Source organism: Acanthochromis polyacanthus, chromosome 9 (genome assembly GCF_021347895.1).
Source record: "Acanthochromis polyacanthus isolate Apoly-LR-REF ecotype Palm Island chromosome 9, KAUST_Apoly_ChrSc, whole genome shotgun sequence".
Taxonomy (NCBI): domain Eukaryota; kingdom Metazoa; phylum Chordata; class Actinopteri; family Pomacentridae; genus Acanthochromis; species Acanthochromis polyacanthus.
The window spans coordinates 38352143-38369949 of record NC_067121.1 but is presented as its reverse complement, the minus strand read 5'-3'; the positions used below and the strand labels follow the sequence as shown (position 1 = coordinate 38369949).

General features: G+C 38.5%; 2 protein-coding genes and 3 non-coding genes across 5 annotated transcripts; all 5 read right to left on the bottom strand.

The window, feature by feature from the left end:
• Positions 1-1062: 1062 nt before the first annotated feature.
• On the bottom strand, positions 1063-5537 carry rps8a (ribosomal protein S8a). The gene is made up of 6 exons (XM_022209599.2): positions 5522-5537; positions 3904-4010; positions 3188-3287; positions 2799-2974; positions 1794-1923; positions 1063-1218 (listed from the first exon to the last, which is right to left on the bottom strand). The coding sequence occupies exons 1-6, from the start codon at positions 5523-5525 to the stop codon at positions 1109-1111; spliced, it is 627 nt and encodes a 208-aa protein (XP_022065291.1). The 5' UTR covers positions 5526-5537; the 3' UTR covers positions 1063-1108.
• On the bottom strand, positions 2020-2088 carry LOC127535617 (small nucleolar RNA SNORD38). The gene has a single exon (XR_007944491.1). It is a non-coding gene; the product is annotated as a small nucleolar RNA SNORD38 (small nucleolar RNA).
• On the bottom strand, positions 3076-3144 carry LOC127535622 (small nucleolar RNA SNORD38). The gene has a single exon (XR_007944496.1). It is a non-coding gene; the product is annotated as a small nucleolar RNA SNORD38 (small nucleolar RNA).
• Positions 3748-3854, bottom strand: LOC127535623 (small nucleolar RNA SNORD46). Its single transcript, XR_007944497.1, has one exon. It is a non-coding gene; the product is annotated as a small nucleolar RNA SNORD46 (small nucleolar RNA).
• An 856-nt stretch (positions 5538-6393) lies between the features above and the next one.
• On the bottom strand, positions 6394-17550 carry hectd3 (HECT domain containing 3). The gene is made up of 20 exons (XM_022209601.2): positions 17439-17550; positions 16636-17062; positions 15723-15976; positions 15505-15640; positions 14219-14340; positions 12963-13076; positions 11844-11926; positions 11571-11736; positions 10747-10828; positions 10406-10588; positions 10264-10316; positions 10001-10169; positions 9547-9660; positions 9348-9437; positions 8639-8845; positions 8414-8543; positions 7609-7683; positions 7438-7519; positions 7268-7339; positions 6394-6598 (listed from the first exon to the last, which is right to left on the bottom strand). Exons 2-20 carry the CDS (start codon positions 16981-16983, stop codon positions 6514-6516), a joined length of 2565 nt encoding a protein of 854 aa, XP_022065293.1. The 5' UTR covers positions 16984-17062; positions 17439-17550; the 3' UTR covers positions 6394-6513.
• Between the last annotated feature and the right edge of the window lie 257 nt (positions 17551-17807).

Sequence of the window (17807 nt, the reverse complement as noted above, 5' to 3'; positions counted from 1 at the left end):
ATGTAAAAGACCCTCAGAGACTCTGCTGTTCTTCTTTATTCATAAATACTGGCAGATAGGCAGTGAAGGCCTGTTAGAATTAAAACCAGAGCTGCTGTTCAAATGTGCAAAACTCAAGACAGTTTTCCTGCACTGCATTTTTTATTGAACTGTTTTTCTGTCCACAGATACTGCAGTGCATCATGGGATCACATGACGAACAAACAGCACAGCCCTGAATCTACCAGCAGATGGCGCTACCAGCATGTATACTATAGAGTCCCTATATTAACCAGCGACTCCAGCATACTATATTAATCACGTCAATTCAAGAAATCATTTAATTAACAGTAAAAACAGCGTTGTAAATCAGTATTTAATTTTTGTGTTTCTAGAAATGGTCCAAAGCAGTTCAAGTGCTAAAAAAAAAAAAAAAAAAAGGAGTATTTTTCTGGAGGTTTTCCTACAACCTGGCAACCCAAAACTTGTCCCTGTGATAAACCAGTCTATAAAATATTTCAAATAAAACCCATTAAATACATGACAGAGACTTTACATAGTGCTGCTGTTTACATCTGGAAATGTCGGGAAAAAAGCGATGGAACGAGGTTATTTAAGAGGACAGAGTGTTTTCACTGATATTCCTCAACAACCAGAGATTCATTGAAAGCATTTTTCCTTTTATATTCCCAGCATATATTGTACTTTCAGCAGCGTACCATACCTCGATCACATCTGACACAACAACTCCCTTCATGATTCACTAAGTTTTATTTTCTTTCTGTTGACATTACTGACCATTCTTTAGTAGTTTTTAGGAACTTCACCTTATTTCAGCTACTTTTATTCCACAACTCAAAGAAAACTGAAGTGGTAGGATTTGATGTAGAGAACAAAAGGTCACATGAACAGCATTAAAAACAGATTATTTCTAAACCGTTTTAATCATTGCCATCTTGTGACCTTTTAAATAAGTTCACCAAGATGAGAAATGGTTGATTTGTTGCTGTAATGAAAAAAAAACCCTGAAATATTGAGTGTGAAGCATTTGGATTTGAATAAAAAGCACAGCGGGAGCCGACAGTCGTGGGACGTGTGGATTTTATTGACGTATCAAACAGCTGTACATCTATTTGCCTTTCTTGGCCTTGATCTTCCTCAGGTAGAACTCCAGCTCCTTGCCCTCCAGGACGTAGCCGTCTGCCCTGCCGCACTGGCCGGGTCTGGAGGCGATGCAAGCTGCAGGAGGACACGGAAACCCGGTCAGTGGAGGAGGCTCAGGCAGTTCACATGGTGAGGTACAAATTTCAGGAAAGACATGCAGTTCTGAGGGAACAGAAAGGTTCTCCTCCCAGATGCCTACATGAAGTTAATCTTCTTTGTGTTCATGTTCTCTCAGAGGGTAAAAGTCTTGTGTGTAGAAGAATTTACACCTCATCTCTCAGCTAAATAACGTTCCCAGTAGGTGAACATCGCATCCGTTAAATTCAACTTCTACCACCGTTTGTTCCCTGCAGGTTAAAGAGCTCATCTCTTTTCAGTTTCACCTCCTTCAGTAAATAAAAATAAAGTTAAATATGCCAGTTTAAAAGTTTCCTTTCCCACAATAAAACATGAATGTAGAAGTTTAACTAGTAATAATCAGGACCTGGTCGTTTCCTCTTCTAAAGTGAAGTTATACTGTCTAATACAAGATAAACTGATGTCCTGAATAAAGACGCTTCCAGCCAATCAGCGGTCCACTCTTCTACATGAGACGAACCGTTTTCCCAGATTAAAGTCACTCAGGGTGAAGAACCAGACGCTGGACTTACCGAGCAGCTTTCCCTGCTGGAACTGCTCCTCCAGAAGAGTGCTGATCTTGGCCGTCTTTTTACGCTCGTCGTACTTCTTCTGGGTCTTCTTTGACCTCTTCTTGTTCAGGACCTCTTCCTCCTCAGGAGTCTGCAGCAGAAACCAGTTTTGACACATCGTCACCAAACCCTCTAGTGATTTAAACGTAGAATGAACCCTGCAGCACGTGTGTGGAGGCAGCAGGTCTTTCTCAGAGTCGTAGGTATCACCACTTTCATTCAGTAGCAGAACTGGACAAAGTTATCATCATGGAAAGACGTGCACCGAAACAAACAGCACTCTGCCACCGTAGCGCTGTGTCAGATCAAGAAGTGAGCTTAACCTTCATGTCGTCCTGCACTCAAAACTGACCCGGTTTAAAGTTTGAAAATGTGGGAAAAAAATGTTTTCACAGTAAAACTTCTGTCCTCCACATTTTTGGGAAACCTTTGAACAGTTTTTGGTGGAAAAAAAATGTTTATTAAGAACATTAAGATAAATCTGGTGAATTTTGCTGGATTTTGGTTAATTTCTATGAATGTTCTTAATCAGAAGTATCACTGATATATGTAATCACTTTAGATAATTCTAGGATTTTTTGGAAAGATTTTGACTCATTTTTTTGAAAATATTAAGATTTTTTGCCACATTTGGGGGATTTTTTAAAATAAAACTTTGAAAGAATTATTGGAATATTTTTCCTGAAGGTTTTGCAAACTTTGGGCAACTTTTTTTTTGCTGAATTTTTGGATTTTTTTCAGACAATGAAACAATATTTTTGGTGCCCGTAAATGAGGACAACAGGAGGGTTAAATCATACTTAACATGTATTTCCAATCTAAACCTGCTTCTTGTGGACCGGTTAGCATTAAGGCAACGTGGTAAAGCTGATGTTAACCTCTGGTAGCATTACAGACAGACATGACAACAGATTTTCCCCTAAAGCGCAGACATTTCTCCATGCTAGATGAAGCTTGTCCACATACCAGCTTGGCTCCCTTCTTGCGTCCCAGAGGAGTGGCGTAGTGAGCCTCATACCACTGTCTGTAGGGAAGGCTGTCCACCAGGACGATGCAGTTCTTCACCAGGGTCTTGGTTCTGACCAGCTCGTTGTTGGAGGCGTTGTAGACCACATCGATGATCCTGGTCTTACGTGTGCAGCCTGAACGGATAAAATTAACCGTCGTCAGCACAAGAAAACTACCTGTTCATCCTGTCAACTCAGACTAATCTTTTTGTGAAGCATCAACACAGGACCTGGTCTTTCTCAGAGTCTTTGATATCACCACTAGCATTCAGTAGCAGAACTGGACAAAGTTATCCTCATGGAAAGAACATCAGAGAAGGTTCAGAAGGTAACAGCGGAGAAACTTACACTCAGAGCCCCAAGAGAAGTTTCCAACGTCCAACCTCAGAGCACGGTACTTCTTGTTCCCACCACGGACCCTCACTGTGTGGATCCGACGAGCTCCGATCTGAAGAAACAAAAACACACCATTCATTAGTTCTGACATTAGTGTGAACCTTTTTGATAGCTGAGAGAACAACAGTTAGATGAACCCTCTGAACTCCAGCAGTTCATTTTATGCCATGTTTTTCTCAGCAATATAAAATCCTGCATCTCCAAAGAAAATGCTCAACGATGGCTAGAAACAGGGAAAATTCATAAATGTCTTTGTGCAGCAAAACCAAACCTTGATGCCACACATCTTTCTCATTAAAAAAAATACACAAGATCAAAGTTTAGGTTCTTTGCTTGTTCAACAGAAACTGAAGTTATTACATCCAGAATATGTCTAAGTTCCTCCTGTCGTTACCAGCAATAGATCTTTTACTGCTATTCCCCATGTGCTCAATGGAAACACAGCATAAAGGTCATCATTTTAAAGACAGAACATTATTTTCTGAGGTGTTCAGAGGGTTAACATGCATTGAAGCGTGTCAGTGTAACTATGACGATCCTAGCATTGGTAAGCCCAAAGCTTTGAACCAAAACGGCTCAAAAAAGACCTACCTAAGGTTGTGTTTTCATCACCCACGCTACATCGCTTTAAACTCAGTTCAAGTCACAGAACCGATGATTTTATTCACCTTTGTGTTTGCAGGAGGACGCCCGAGCTCATACTTCCTCTTCTTGTGGTAGGGCTTGCGTTTACCGCCGGTCTTGCGGCGTTTATGCCAGTTGTCCCGTGAGATACCTGAGAAGATGGAAAAACAGCCAGGAGTGAGATCAGAGCACTCACAAGACGCTCGACAGAAAACGACTTTCTATGCTTGAGTGATCAGTTCTCCAAGGTAAAGGTTGTCCGCAATTCAATTCGGATTCCGCAAAAAATTCTTTCATCATGTCACTCAAGCAACTGAAAACTCCTTTCTGAGCTAAAAAGTGGAAGTTTTAAAAGCTAAATAGTCTCAATGTCACACTGAACTGCATTTATAACTGTTTAAAGTCCAGAAACCAAACTTTGCTGTGGCCCTTAGCAGAATTAAGGAGTAACCTGACCTTCGTCTGTTGGCTGATATCTGCATTAATGCTGTCAGAAATGCATCGGTATGAAAACTTCTTAACCGACTACATGACCAACAAACATGTTCAGGGTCTTTTAGAATTAGTTATGCAACACTTAGTCCAGCAGAAGCTCAAACCTCAAAATAAAAAAAAACTATCTGGACCGTCTGCAGCACATGTAGCTGAGCACCCTAACCATAACAGCTCAGCACATAGCAATAATAATAACACTAATAATACCTTTTATTTTACTTTCAGAACACTGTATAAAGTAAACAGAGTTCAAACACATTCAGATTGTGGTGCAGTCAGTGTTTTCATTATGAGATGCTGAATAGTTTGTGAATTACACCGTTGAACATAATACTGCTACCATTTCCCTTTTTAAATATAACACTTCAGAATACTGACCTTTACACCGATTTCAGGATTTCTCATAAGATAAAGTCATATTGGCACAAAAATCCAGTATTACTAATTTTCCAATTTCTGTAACTTCACGCCATGCTGTGGCTATTAGGAATTAGCATGTACTTCCAGTAACCACAAGCACATTTACTAACGTATTTCAAGTCAAATTATTAAGTGAAATCACATTAGATGCACTGAATTACTTCGTCCAACAGCAGAATTAAGTGTGCCTGCAGTGTTTCACAGATGCTAGCTAATGCTAACACCACCTCTCAGTAACCACAATAACATCTGATAACTTATTTCAAGTCAGAATATGTAGTTAAATCACAGTAAGTGACTGAATGATTAATTATTTATTAAATTTATCCCTGTAGTCTGTCGGAGCAGCAGCATGACCTGCTAGCTAACGCTAACACCACCTCTCAAGTTAGCTTTTAAATTCAAAAGTACAAGTATAAAATCTCTCCACGACGGCTGACATGTTCAGCACACAACGTTTGTTCCTGCTACAACTCCTACAACATCACAAAAATGCCAAATGAGCTCTTTTAACCTCATTCTAGCCTCCGGAGCTAAAACGACACGGGCCATCAGAGAAGCCATCTTGGAGCATTTCTAACATCCACTGGAATCTATTTTATTAAAACAGAATCTATCGAGTCTACACAGCAAAGTTACTGCAACATCTATTCGGGTAACATTTATTTGCAATACGGCAAACCATTATAGGACTATTCCTTCATTAAAACGCCAGATGGAGGACGATTGTGTCGGACTAACACTCACCCATTCTCAGGCGCCGGCTAGAAAGAGGAAGCGCAAAGCATCATGGGGAGGTTTGAAGCTACTTGTTCTCGCGAGAATTAAAGCCACTGAGAACGAGATTTTCTTCACGTCCATCTCTGATTTAAATCATTTTTACATAATTTACTGTAAATACTGATATGAAAAATCTAATAAGTGAAATCTATAATAAATGTTTGTTTTTATAAACTATGTTTATTTATTTAATTGGTATTTTTAATATTTAATTTATTAATAAAAATGTAATAAACATATTAAGTGATTTCTTTGTATTTAGTTATGCTAAATCTTTCATATATTAACAAAAGGTTATAAGCTCTCTTTATGTACTGTATAATTTTAACAAGATGTTTTTGTTTAACATAAAACTTTTAGTGAAGGTGGAAATTTTTTCTCTTAATGTTCTATAATTTCAGAAACTTTAATTTTTGCAAATATTAACAACTTTAACTTACACCTTTAATAAATAAATATGAAGCATTCTTATATTTTATGTCTAATATTTATTTGTATTATTTAACATTAATTATTTCATGTATTAACATTTTTAGAACTTACATGTTAAGAAAAATAATTTCACTTCCATACATTTATATAATTTTAAACTAGCAAGATTATGTAGAAAGTACATTTCAGGCAAAGATAAGAGTGAAGCACATTAACCCTCCTGTTGTCTGAGATTCTGCTTCGTATTTATCTGAACATACAACTAAAACTAATCTGGTTTTGTCTGCCTTGTTTGTTATCCCTGAGCTCTAACTCTGTCCTTATAATTTGCTTTTTCCTGCTTTCATTCAATACATCCTTTAAAACTCATGCATTCATTTTAGTGGTTAATAAAAATCAGTTGCGTCCACGTTTCCATATAGTTCTTTATTATATACAGCTATTGGTTATTTGGCAGAAGACAGACAATAGACTTGGCGAGTTTTCTCCGTTCAGCGTTGATCTGTGGAGCGTTCAGGTGAAGAAGTTCACTCCTCCCAGGGACTCATGTCGGTGTCGATGGCCACACAGTTGTAGGCAGCATAACGCAGCTTTTCCTCACAAACCTTCGCACTGCACAACAAGAGATAAAGGAGACATGACGGTCAGTAATTCTGATCTGCTTCCAGAGGTTTACATGAACAGAACCGTAGGAAAGACATTTAACCCTCCTGTTGTCCTCATTTACAGGCACCAAAAAAATATGGTTTCCTTGTCTGAAAAAAGTCCGAAAATTCAGAAAAAAATCCCCCAAATTTCTGAAAATTTGCGAAACCTTCAGTAAGAAAATTCCAATAATTCCTAAAAAGTTTCCCTAAAAAGTCCCATTTAAAAAAAAATCCCTCAAATTTGGCAAGAAAATTCTTGTAAATATTTTCCAAAAAATAGAAAAAAAAAATCCTAAAAATATCTAAAGTGATTACATATACATCAGTAAAACTTCTATTTTCTTTAAGAGCATTAACATAAAAATCAACCAAAATCCAACAAAATGTGCTGGATTTTGGTTGATTTTTATGTGAATGTTCTTAAGAAACATTTTTAACATTTCTTTTTTCCACCAAAAAATGTTCAAAAATTTCCCAAAAATGTTGAAAATGTGGACATCAGAAGTTTCACTGTGAAAATAGATTTTTTTCCCACATTTTCAAACTTTAAAACAGGTCAATTTTGGCCCGCAGGACGACATGAATCAATAAACACCACAAGACTTCGTATGTGAAACCCAGAACACGGCGGTACCTGGGGTAGTTGGGTAGATAAAGGGTACTCGAACATGTGGAGGACTGTGGAAGTGCATCCGTCGTTTCAGAGCTGAGTCGCAGAGCAGAAAACATCAAATTATTGCGTTTTCCAAATCAACACACAGCAAACTGCTTTGTACTCAGAAGTGCTCATAGCGACGTGCTCACCCTTGTTTATCAGGGAAGACGTAGATGGGAGCAGGAAGTCGACTTCTACCAGTTACAAACCTCAGAAACCTGCTGCGGTCCTCTGAAAACACAAGTCAAAGTCAGTAACTGATGGCATAAATACAGTTTGGCTTCTTTTTGTGAAGACTCGTTAATAAACGGTGAACCGACCGTTGGTGAAGTTGGTCAGCGCCTCCCATAAGTACTGAACTCTGACGTCACTTTGTTCCAGGTCTTCATACCGAGCTGGTGGAGAGATTAGAGAGGATCACGATGAGGCTCATTCGGATTTATTCTGTTTCATTACTTCCTGCAGAGAAACTCCTCATCTAAAGGAGCTCATCCCTCTGTGTGAGTTACTCATGACAGAATAAAAAGCAGCTTCAACAGAGATCAGGGGACAAATCCATTAGCAGGTTGTCTAAATGCTGATATCGTCAGTAATATATTTTTGTGTTTTTCCTGCTGTGAAATAAAAGGTAGAACCACTAGTCAAACATGGATGTCTACAACGCATTAAAAATCAGCTTTTCATGAAATGCATAAAGGACACTGGAGAGAAACACGCAAGAAAAACTTCAGAATCCTTCAAAACAAGCAACTAAAACAACTAAATGAGATTCAACTTGAACTAAACTTGACATTTAATTCAATTTACACACTTTTCCTGGTATTTTGTACGCAGAAAGTCCTTTTTTTTAAATTTATTTTTACCTTTCTTCTCTCCTTTTTTCGTCTTTGTTGTATATATATATATCGTTATTACTCATTATTAATGTTTGTTCTCTACTTTGTTTAGCATTATCCTCTATATTGTAGAACTGACCTGTTTGTATGTCTTTTATGTTCACTGTTGTAATAATAATAAAAAAAAAGAAAAAAGAAAAAGAAAGTCCTGCGTCACCTCTTCTATTACGACAGAAAACGTTCACTTAATGTCAGAGTGGCTCAGTTGCATTCCGAGCTGGACACTCACTGAGTCGTTTCAGAGCTTCCACGGTGATCTCCGGGTCTCCACACACCTTCTTTTCCACTTCCTGCCAGGTGAGCAGGTCCAGCACCGCCTGAGGAACCACCTTCAGCAGCCCGGCCTGGATGGCTGCAATCTGTAGCGCACAAACACATCATCAGCTCCGTCACTGGAGTCCAGACGGAGGAATAAAAGCGACAAGAGGACTTCCAACTCCACCGACGGTCCCACCTGCTGCCTGCTCTCCTCCAGCCGAGCCTTCTGCACCAGCCGGCTGAACTCGCTGCGATCCTCGTAGCGAACCGGAACGTTGCTGCCTCCGGGGATGAGCTCCACCATCTGGCCGTCGCTCAGCAGGGTGGTGTACTCCAGCTCCTCCCCAAACATGAAGTCAAACGTCTCCCGGTCCATGTTCTCCATGGAGTCCAGCTGGTTCACCTGAAGAACGTTCACCACGAGGCAAAGGCCACGAGAACCAGACTGTTTATTCTGTCAATGATTCCATTTTACGGAATGTTAATCTGTCTCAGAAGGGTCAAATTATTGGCCTGCATCAAGCAAAGGAAACGACTGAGAAGCTGAAACGACTAAAATCAGGGTAAGAATCGTCCAAACGCATCATTAAAACCTGAAGGATAGTGGAGAACCATCAGCTTCTCTTTGATGATCGTAGGAAACCAACAGTAGAACTCACGGTTATGTTTAATAGTGAAAGTAAGAACATTTACACTTGAAGGGAACTCAAGGGATTGGGACTAAACAGCTGTAGCTCTAAGAAAACCACTGATCAGTGAGGATGATCAGAAAAAAGGCTTCAGTTTGCTGTGGAGCTTAAAGATTGGACTCTGGATCAATGATTGGAGCATAAATAAAGCTGCATTAAGTAATTCTTCTTCCTTCAAAGGACTGAGATCAAATAACGTCATTTAAACGTCCTCACCAGCATGGAGTCGACTGCAGGGAAGTCTTTACTCCAGCTGATGGATTCTCCAGTCAGCTGCTTCCACACCAGCCCAGGAAGAGCCAAAACCTGCAGCAACAGAAGGAAAACAGTCCGAACATGAAATATCTGCAGCTACCGATGATCATCCTGGGGTTGAGAATACACCGACAGGAGAAGGAGAATCAGTTCCACCCACCAGGAAGTCTTTCCCTCTCAGAGCAGCTCCCATCAGCTGACCGATCCACTCGTATTTATGGAATTCTTTACAGGACGGGTTTGGGACGTAATAATCTCTGGCCCCCGAGGAGAACTGAGAGAAAACACAACAAGCAGTGAGAACCAGGGCTGTGGACTCATCTCTACATGGTTATCTCTATTAATCAACTCATTATCTGGTCTAGAAAGTGTCAACAAGTGTTTCCCTTGAAGTCCTGAACATGTCAAAGATATTCAGTCTGTGGTCCCAGAGGAGCAAAGAAGGCGGGAAATATTCTAATTTATGGAGCTGAAATCACAGAATTCCACCTTTTTGTTCTAAAAATGGTCCCTTCTGAAAAGAGTTTATAATGGTCAGCTGAGCAAAAAGAAGAATCCAAATCTGTGACTGAACGATAAAATAAACTAAAGGTTAAAGGTGGGACAGTGATCACCTGGTCGGACGTCCGGGTGAAGAAAGGCAGAGGAATGGGGCACTTGGCTGAACTGGGGCAAAGCTCCTCGGACATGTCGGCCAGACTGTCCCTGAATCCTCCTCCCTGGTCGATGATTCCTTCTGCTATGAACTTGCATTCCCACCACTGGTCGTAGCGAGCCGGCCATCTGATGGTCCAGAAGGAAACGTTGGAGATTTGAACACTCTGGAGTTAAACTCACGACAGAAACATCAAACTGAGGAGGCTGATGAAATAAACACCTGTAATCCAACGTCTTCTCAAACTTGTCAGACGGTTTCAGACCTTCATAGACCTGCAGGAGGTAAAACAGACACCCAGTGACATGAAGCTCTGTCTATCCTCTCACAGCGAAGCCATCAGTGAAGCTCCTCCTCCCTCTACCTGGTTCAACACGGCGTTCTTGCAGTTGGGGTCCAGGGATGGATTGTCTCGGTGCTCCATGGCCAGACGTCTGTTGATGTAGAGTCGAGGCATGAAGTTCGGCTTACTGGTCTCCGAGTCCTTCAGGCACTGAGTGATGAGGGCAGAGCGCCGCTTCGACAGCAGCAGGAACTGCTTTATGCTCTAGGGGGCGCCAGAGGACGCAGCAGGAAATAAAAACCATCAGTGATTTAAACGTGGCATCAGTGTCAGAAAGCAGCTTCAATGTTCTCTGTGTATTCCAGAGGATTATTTTGGTTTTTAATCGCCGTCCGTTCACTGAAAGCTCTGAGAGGACTCACTTTGATCTGGTTGAAGGTTCCCAGGCTGTAGTCCCAGGCCGGCACCAGGTGAGGCAGAACGCTGTCCAGCAGACAGATGAACCTGCAGAGACACAAGGAAACAACAACCACCAATACTTAGTGCATCATTAACCCTCGTGTCGTCCCACAGGACTCGGTTTAAAGTTTGAAAATTTGAAAAAAAAAAAGTATTTTCACACTGAAACTTCTCATGTCCACATTTTCAACATTTTTGGGAAATCTCTGAACATTTTTTGGTGGAAAAAAAGAAATGTTAAAAAAAAGTTTAAGAACATTCACATAAAAATCAACCAAAATCCAGCGAATTTCGCTGGATTTTGGTTGATTTTTATGTGAATGTTCTCAAAGAAAACATTAGAAGTTTTACTGATATATATGGAATCACTTGAGATATTTTTAGGATTTTTTCTTGAAAGACTTTTACTCATTTTTTGAAAATATTGAAAAAAAATTTCTTGCCAAATTTGAGGGATATTTTAAAATAAAACTTTTAAGGAATTATTGAATTTTTTTCCTGAATGTTTAACAAATTTTCAGAAATTTGGGGAATGTTTGTGCCTTTTTTTATTTTTTTCAGAAAGGGAAACAACATTTTTTGGTGCCTGTAAATGAGGACAACAGCAGGGTTAATTATTACATGAGGACTGGATAAATTAACCTTTTTCTGCTTTATTAGAAATAGGTAATAAAATAGTCAATAACTATGAATAAAAAAACCTTAATATTTTTTATGGTGATTTATTTCCCAGCAGCTCCAACAGGGACTCCCTTCAGCTACCTCTCTTTCTAATACTTATCTGTACCTCTGGATGACGATGGCTCGGCGGTACAGGACGTCGGGCGGCGTTCCCTGCAGTCGAGGATAACGAACCAAGTTAGAGGACTGGAAGACGTCAGCGTTCAGACCCAGGTCCCTCTCACAGGAAGATTTAATCTTTAAACCTCGGATACGAACGTCGATCCCTTCGTCTGCGAAACCAAAAGAGGTGAAAAATATTGACAGAGAAGGTTCTGTAGAAGTATTTAAATGTTAAATTAATGCTAATGTAGCATAAAAACGCAATGAAGAGTCTGACCTCTACACTCCTCGATCCGAACCTCAATGACCGGCAGGTGTGAGTTCATATCCTCCAACACACACACCTCTCCTATCAGATTACTAGAAGCAAAGAACAACAGAAAGGCTTAAATATATAGAAGAAATAAATATAAACATATCAGAACGTGTTTTAATCTGCTGCTGAGAGTGGCGGATATAATCTATAAAAATGAAGTGAAAATGAACATAAATAACAGATCCAGGATGATATTACTCAGATACTGACCCTCTTAATCAATAAAAAATCAATACATAAAAAATATGGAAATAGAAATTTTATCATTGCTTTTTCCCATTTTGCTTTTGCCTAAAAAAAACAAAAGGAAAAAAAACAAAGGGAAAAGCAAACCTTTATATTTCCATATTTTTAATGTATATTTTTTATTTATTCCTCTTTCCATTTGCGCATGTATTTCCTTATCTTCTTAGAGATTTATTTATTTAAATTTATTCGTCTTTATATTTACACAATTTTTCTAACAGATTTATCCATTTTAAATTTATTCCTCTCTCTCTCTCTCTCTATATATATATATATATATACATACATACATTTATTTTCTTTTTTTAAAGATTTACTTACTACTTATTTTATTTATTCCTCTTTATATGTACAAATTTATTTCCTTTTTTTAAACAAATTTATTTAATTTAAATATATTCCTTTTTATATTTACACATTTATTTCCTTCCATTTTTAAAGATTTATTTTTTATTTATTCTTTAATTCCTCTTTTTATGTACACATTTATTTCCTTATTTTTTAACAAATTTATTTAATTTAAATGTATTCCTTTTTATATTTACATATGTATTCCCTTATTTTTTTAACAGATTTATCTTTTACTATGGCACTCCTGTGATTCTATAGGAGTGTTTATCGGTGTTGCCAGTATGCCAGAAATTATGGAACCCAGAAAGGTGCGATTAAATGCGCTAGCTGCATTATTTTTTCTGTAATTAATTAATCTAAATCAAGGCGGTAAAGTCCCGCCCTAAAAACAACAGAACTACTCTGATTATATTCACATTCTGCTAACTCTGGCGTCCATCTGTGAAACTGTGATTTGGAATAATTAAAATGAGGGAAACTCACTCGTCTATGGTGACGTCGCTCAGCTTCTTCAGGTTGTCTCCTTCTCCTCCATAAACCGTGACTCTCTTGGGCATGTAGTTGTCGTCCGTCGAGTCCACCGTTAATATCAGTTTACTGGAGCACAGAAAGAGGATCACCATGAAAGAGAAAAACACGTCTGTGATTGATCAGAGTAGGGCTGGACCTGAATATCCTGAATATCCGAATATTCGTTCGCTACTACGGCGGTATCCGGATATTAATTTTCGTATCCGAAAATGCTAAATATTTAAAGAACAAAATTCCAGTCTGTAAAGATAGGCATTTTAGCTGTAGTGTAATTAGTCAAATATTAGGTTTTCACATATTTCCCTGTGCCATTATTTGTTCTTTAAAATGTGGTAAATTTATTTAACCCTCCTGTTGTCTTCGTTTACAGCCATCAGAAAATACTGTTTCATTGTCTGGAAAAAAATACAAAAATCAGCAAAACAAAAAATCCCCAAATTTCTGAAAATTTGCAAAAACCTTCAGGAAGAAAATTCCAATAATTCTTAAAAGTTTCCCTTAATAGTTTTATTTTTAAAAATACTCAAATTTGGCAAGAAAAGTCTAATAAATATTTTTAAAAATGAGTAAAAAATCTTCAAAAAAATCCTAAAAATATCTAAAGTGATTCCATATATATCAGTAAAACTTCTAATATTTTCTTTAAGAACATTCACATAAAAATCAACCAAAATCCAGCGAAATTCGCTGGACTTTGGTTGATTTTTATGTGAATGTTCGTAAGAAACATTTTTAATATTTCATTTTTCCCACCAAAAAAATGTTAAAAGATTTCCCAAAAAATGTTGAAAAAGTGGACATCAGAAGTTTCACTGTGAAAAAGATTTTTTCTCACATTTTCAAATTTCAAAACGGGTCAATTTTGACCCACAGGATGACACGAGGGTTAAATACTTGCTTTTATTTATTCTCTTCTAGCTTTATTTTTAAACTTGAGTCCAGAAGTACCTCCGTAATATCGTTGTAATGCTGGCTACAGCTGTACAAAGACAACAAAACCTCTTTTGTCTTGGTTTGTGGCTATGGAGAGATGAAATGCTCATCCATGTTACTGATATTAACCAGAGGAGGACTGCAGAACAAAATAACACTGTGTTAAAACACAAAACTGAAATGCAGGTTTTACTGCTATAAATACTGATTCATCGACCCTAACGCTGACTTTAAGGTCTTTTTCCTTAAAACGCTGTTGCTCAGCAGCTCCTTACTTCACCACGGTGCCTCTCTTCATGTGCAGACGGATCCAGTGCTGTCCCTGCATGCCGTCGCTCTCCCAGTAAGTTTCAGTGTCTCCATCCGTCAGACAGCTCGCCCCCCCGCTGGGATCCTCCTGTCAGGAAACATCATTTAGAAGCAAATTACAGGAATAAATCTTCACCTTTCCAAGTCAGTTTTTGGGAAGTCTTTGAACATTTTTTTTAAGTTGGTGGATTTTGCTTCATTTTTATGACAATATTAGAAATTTTATTTATATATATGGAATCATTTTAGATATTTTTAGGATTTTTATTTAGAAGAATTTTCTTGTCAAATTTCGGGGATTTTTTTTTTTAAATAAAACTTTTTTTTTTAATATTCTTTTTATTAATTTTCAATTTTTAGAACAAAACAACAACAACATCCCTCTTGCCCTCCCCCCACCCAGCCACACCAGTATATCGTAAATGATAGGGCTGGGACAAAGTATCGTTTGGCAATATATCGCGATCCTTGTTGCTACAGTACCAGTATCGGATCGTTTATCAAGTATCGCAATACTTTCAATACTTTTGCATTCCTTTATTTTTTAAGGAACACTTTCAGCACTTTGTTACATTCTGTTCTGTTAATGCATTTTTCAATCTTAAAAAATTAATGAATTTCAAACACTAGTTTTGTGAACTTTTAAGACATTACTGTTTCATGTTTACACATTTTTAAAATGAAACTTTTAAGTGAAACTTTTGAGAAATTATTGTAATTTTCTTCCTGAAGGTTTTTCAGAAATTTTGGGGAATTTTTTGCAGAATTTTTTGCACTTTTTTTCAGACAAGGAAACAAAATTTTCGGTGAAACTTCTGATTCCCACATTTTCAACATTTTTGTGAAATGTTTGAACATTTTTTGGTGGAAAAAAAAAGAAATGGCAAAAAAAAATTAAGAACATTCACATAAAAATCAACCAAAATCCAGCAAATTTCGCTGGATTTTGGTTTATTTTTATGTGAATGTTCTTAAAGAAAATATTACAAGTTTTACTGATATATGTGTAATCATTTTAGATATTTTTAGGATTGTTTTGGAAGATTTTTTATTTATTTTTTGAAAATTTTACAAGAAAAATGTTTTGCTGGATTTTTTTGATTTTTTTTTAGACAAGGAAACAATATTTTTTGGTGCCCGTAAATGAGGGTTAATACCTTCAGTCTTACATTCTCTAAAAGTCCGACTTTAGACTGCGGTGTGACATAGATGGGTAATCTCAGTTTATTTTAGGATGTAGTTTGCTGCTCACCGAACATGAGGAAACATCGATGCTGGTCACACACTGCTTCACACTCCCCAGGTTCTCGTCCTCTTTCCCGATGTGGTCGTAGAAGTAGTGGACCAGATCCTCGTCACATTCGTACGTCCAGGTGGGAGGAACGTACCTTCAAGGTTTAAAGTTAGAAGTTTAATCTGACTGTAAACTGCTCCAGGAAAGTGTAAAAACTCTCCACACCACAGACTGACCTCAGCTTCTGGACGGCGGCCTCGTCAGACTCCGCGATTTTGGGTTTGGACCCGATGTACAGCGCGTTCTCCACGTCCACCACCTGCTCCCATCGGTTGCAGGGTTTGTGGTCGTAGCCGAAGAGCTGCTGCTGCCGGCTGACGGTCTCCGGCGGCTCCACGGGAACCAGCCGGTCGCCTCCCTCGGTGTGTTTACACACCAGGATCCAGCCCTCCTCCAGCTCCTGGCCCGGACGGTGCTCTTCCAGCTGCTCCTGGATCAGATATGGATCACCTGGTCAACATCTCTTTCCTCAGAACATTTAAAACCGTCCAAACAATGCAAGGAGAAAACATCAAGACAGAGAAAAAAACCCCTTTGTATTACAACCGTGAGAACACGGTGTCTGTTAGAGCAAAAGTTGTTTTTTGTAAATTTGTAAAGTAGATCATCCATTCAGGATAGAGTTGTTGGTTTGATTCCTGGTTTATCCTCTTTTATAGAACATTTTACTGGATATTTACTGTATATTTTATTGGCTATTTACTGGATTTTTACTGGATACTTTATGGATATTTTACTGGATATTTACTAGACATTTTATTGGCTATTTACTGGATATTTACTAGATATTTCACTGGATATTTGATGGATATTTTACTGGATATTTACTAGAAATTTTATAGTCTATTTCCTGGATATTTACTAGATATTTTATTAGATATTAACTGGATATTTGTTCGATATTTTATTGGATATTTACTGGATATTTATTCGATATTTTATTGGATATTTACTGGATATGTACAAGATATTTTATTGGATATTCACTGGATATTTTACTAGATATGTCACTGGATTTTATACTGGATATTTTACTAGATTTTTACAGGATATTCACTGGATATTTGGAGGATGATGACAGCAGCTCACCTTGTTGATTTTGACCCACAGGCCCTGGCTGTTGCAGTACTCCTCCCCGGTGGTCCGGATGCAGGTCCCTTTCTTCGGCTCGATGCTGTACCTGCACAGCTTCTTGGGGTGGGGGATCTGATGAGGACTTTCGAACACGGACACGACGGTTTTCCCCACGGTGGATCCTAAGGCCGAGGGCCCAGAGGAGGCTCCGGAGGAGGACGAGGAATCCTTGCAGATCTTGTAGCACACCTCTCTGGGGACGTAGCACAGAGCCTCTGGTAGCGGCTCACCCCTCCGGAAGCTCTCCATACACCGGTTCAGGAAGCGGATCCTGCCCAGCAGCAGGTGAGGGTTGTCGGCCATGATGATGAAGAGGATGGAGGTGGGGGTCAGCAGGGAGGCTTCAGCTTCATCACACCGACCTGCTCCTGTTTATCTGCTCCTGTCAGACCGAACAACAGAGAACATTCCTGAATATCAGAGGCTTCAGTAAACGGCAGCTACACCCTGTGGACTACAGTGAAATATATCTCCCTACGAACAGTCTGAACCTCATAAATCTGCTCCTCAGAGGCCAAAGTTCCCGACAGAGTGACTCAGGTGTCGGGTTTGAGATAATTAACCATCTATCGGCTTCTTCTTCAGAGCTAAAGCTAATGTTAGCATGTTAGCTGGTTTATGACAGAAGCTCTTAGGAAAACTTCCGACAACAAAGCGGCTGTTTAGTTAGTTTAACATTTATCAAAACGTCACGAAAGACTAAAGTTTAATGAGATAAAAGACACAGTTCTATTAGGAAACAAGAGCTCTTAACATACCTGCCGTCCGTTTTAAACTTGTCTGTCGCTGCAGATTTCTGACAACGCGGAAGTGCGAATAGACACTTTTGATCCTTCCGAAGGCCCGTCGATTTCATTTTCAAAATAAAGGTTTCTCTGACAGAACTTGTATATTTAAAACATTTTTTAAAAACATGATTGTACACAGTGCCTTGTGTTTTATGATTTCATTAATTATGCGAATTGTCTCAATAATATAAACTATTTTTGTTTTATGCTCTTTTATTGTGAAGGCAGATCACGTGGGTTCATAGAGCGTCATGCTGCAAGATTTAAATAAAAATGTACAAAATCCCAGGTTTCCTCTGCATTATAAGCACAATATTTAGTTTAAAAATGTGTTTTTTT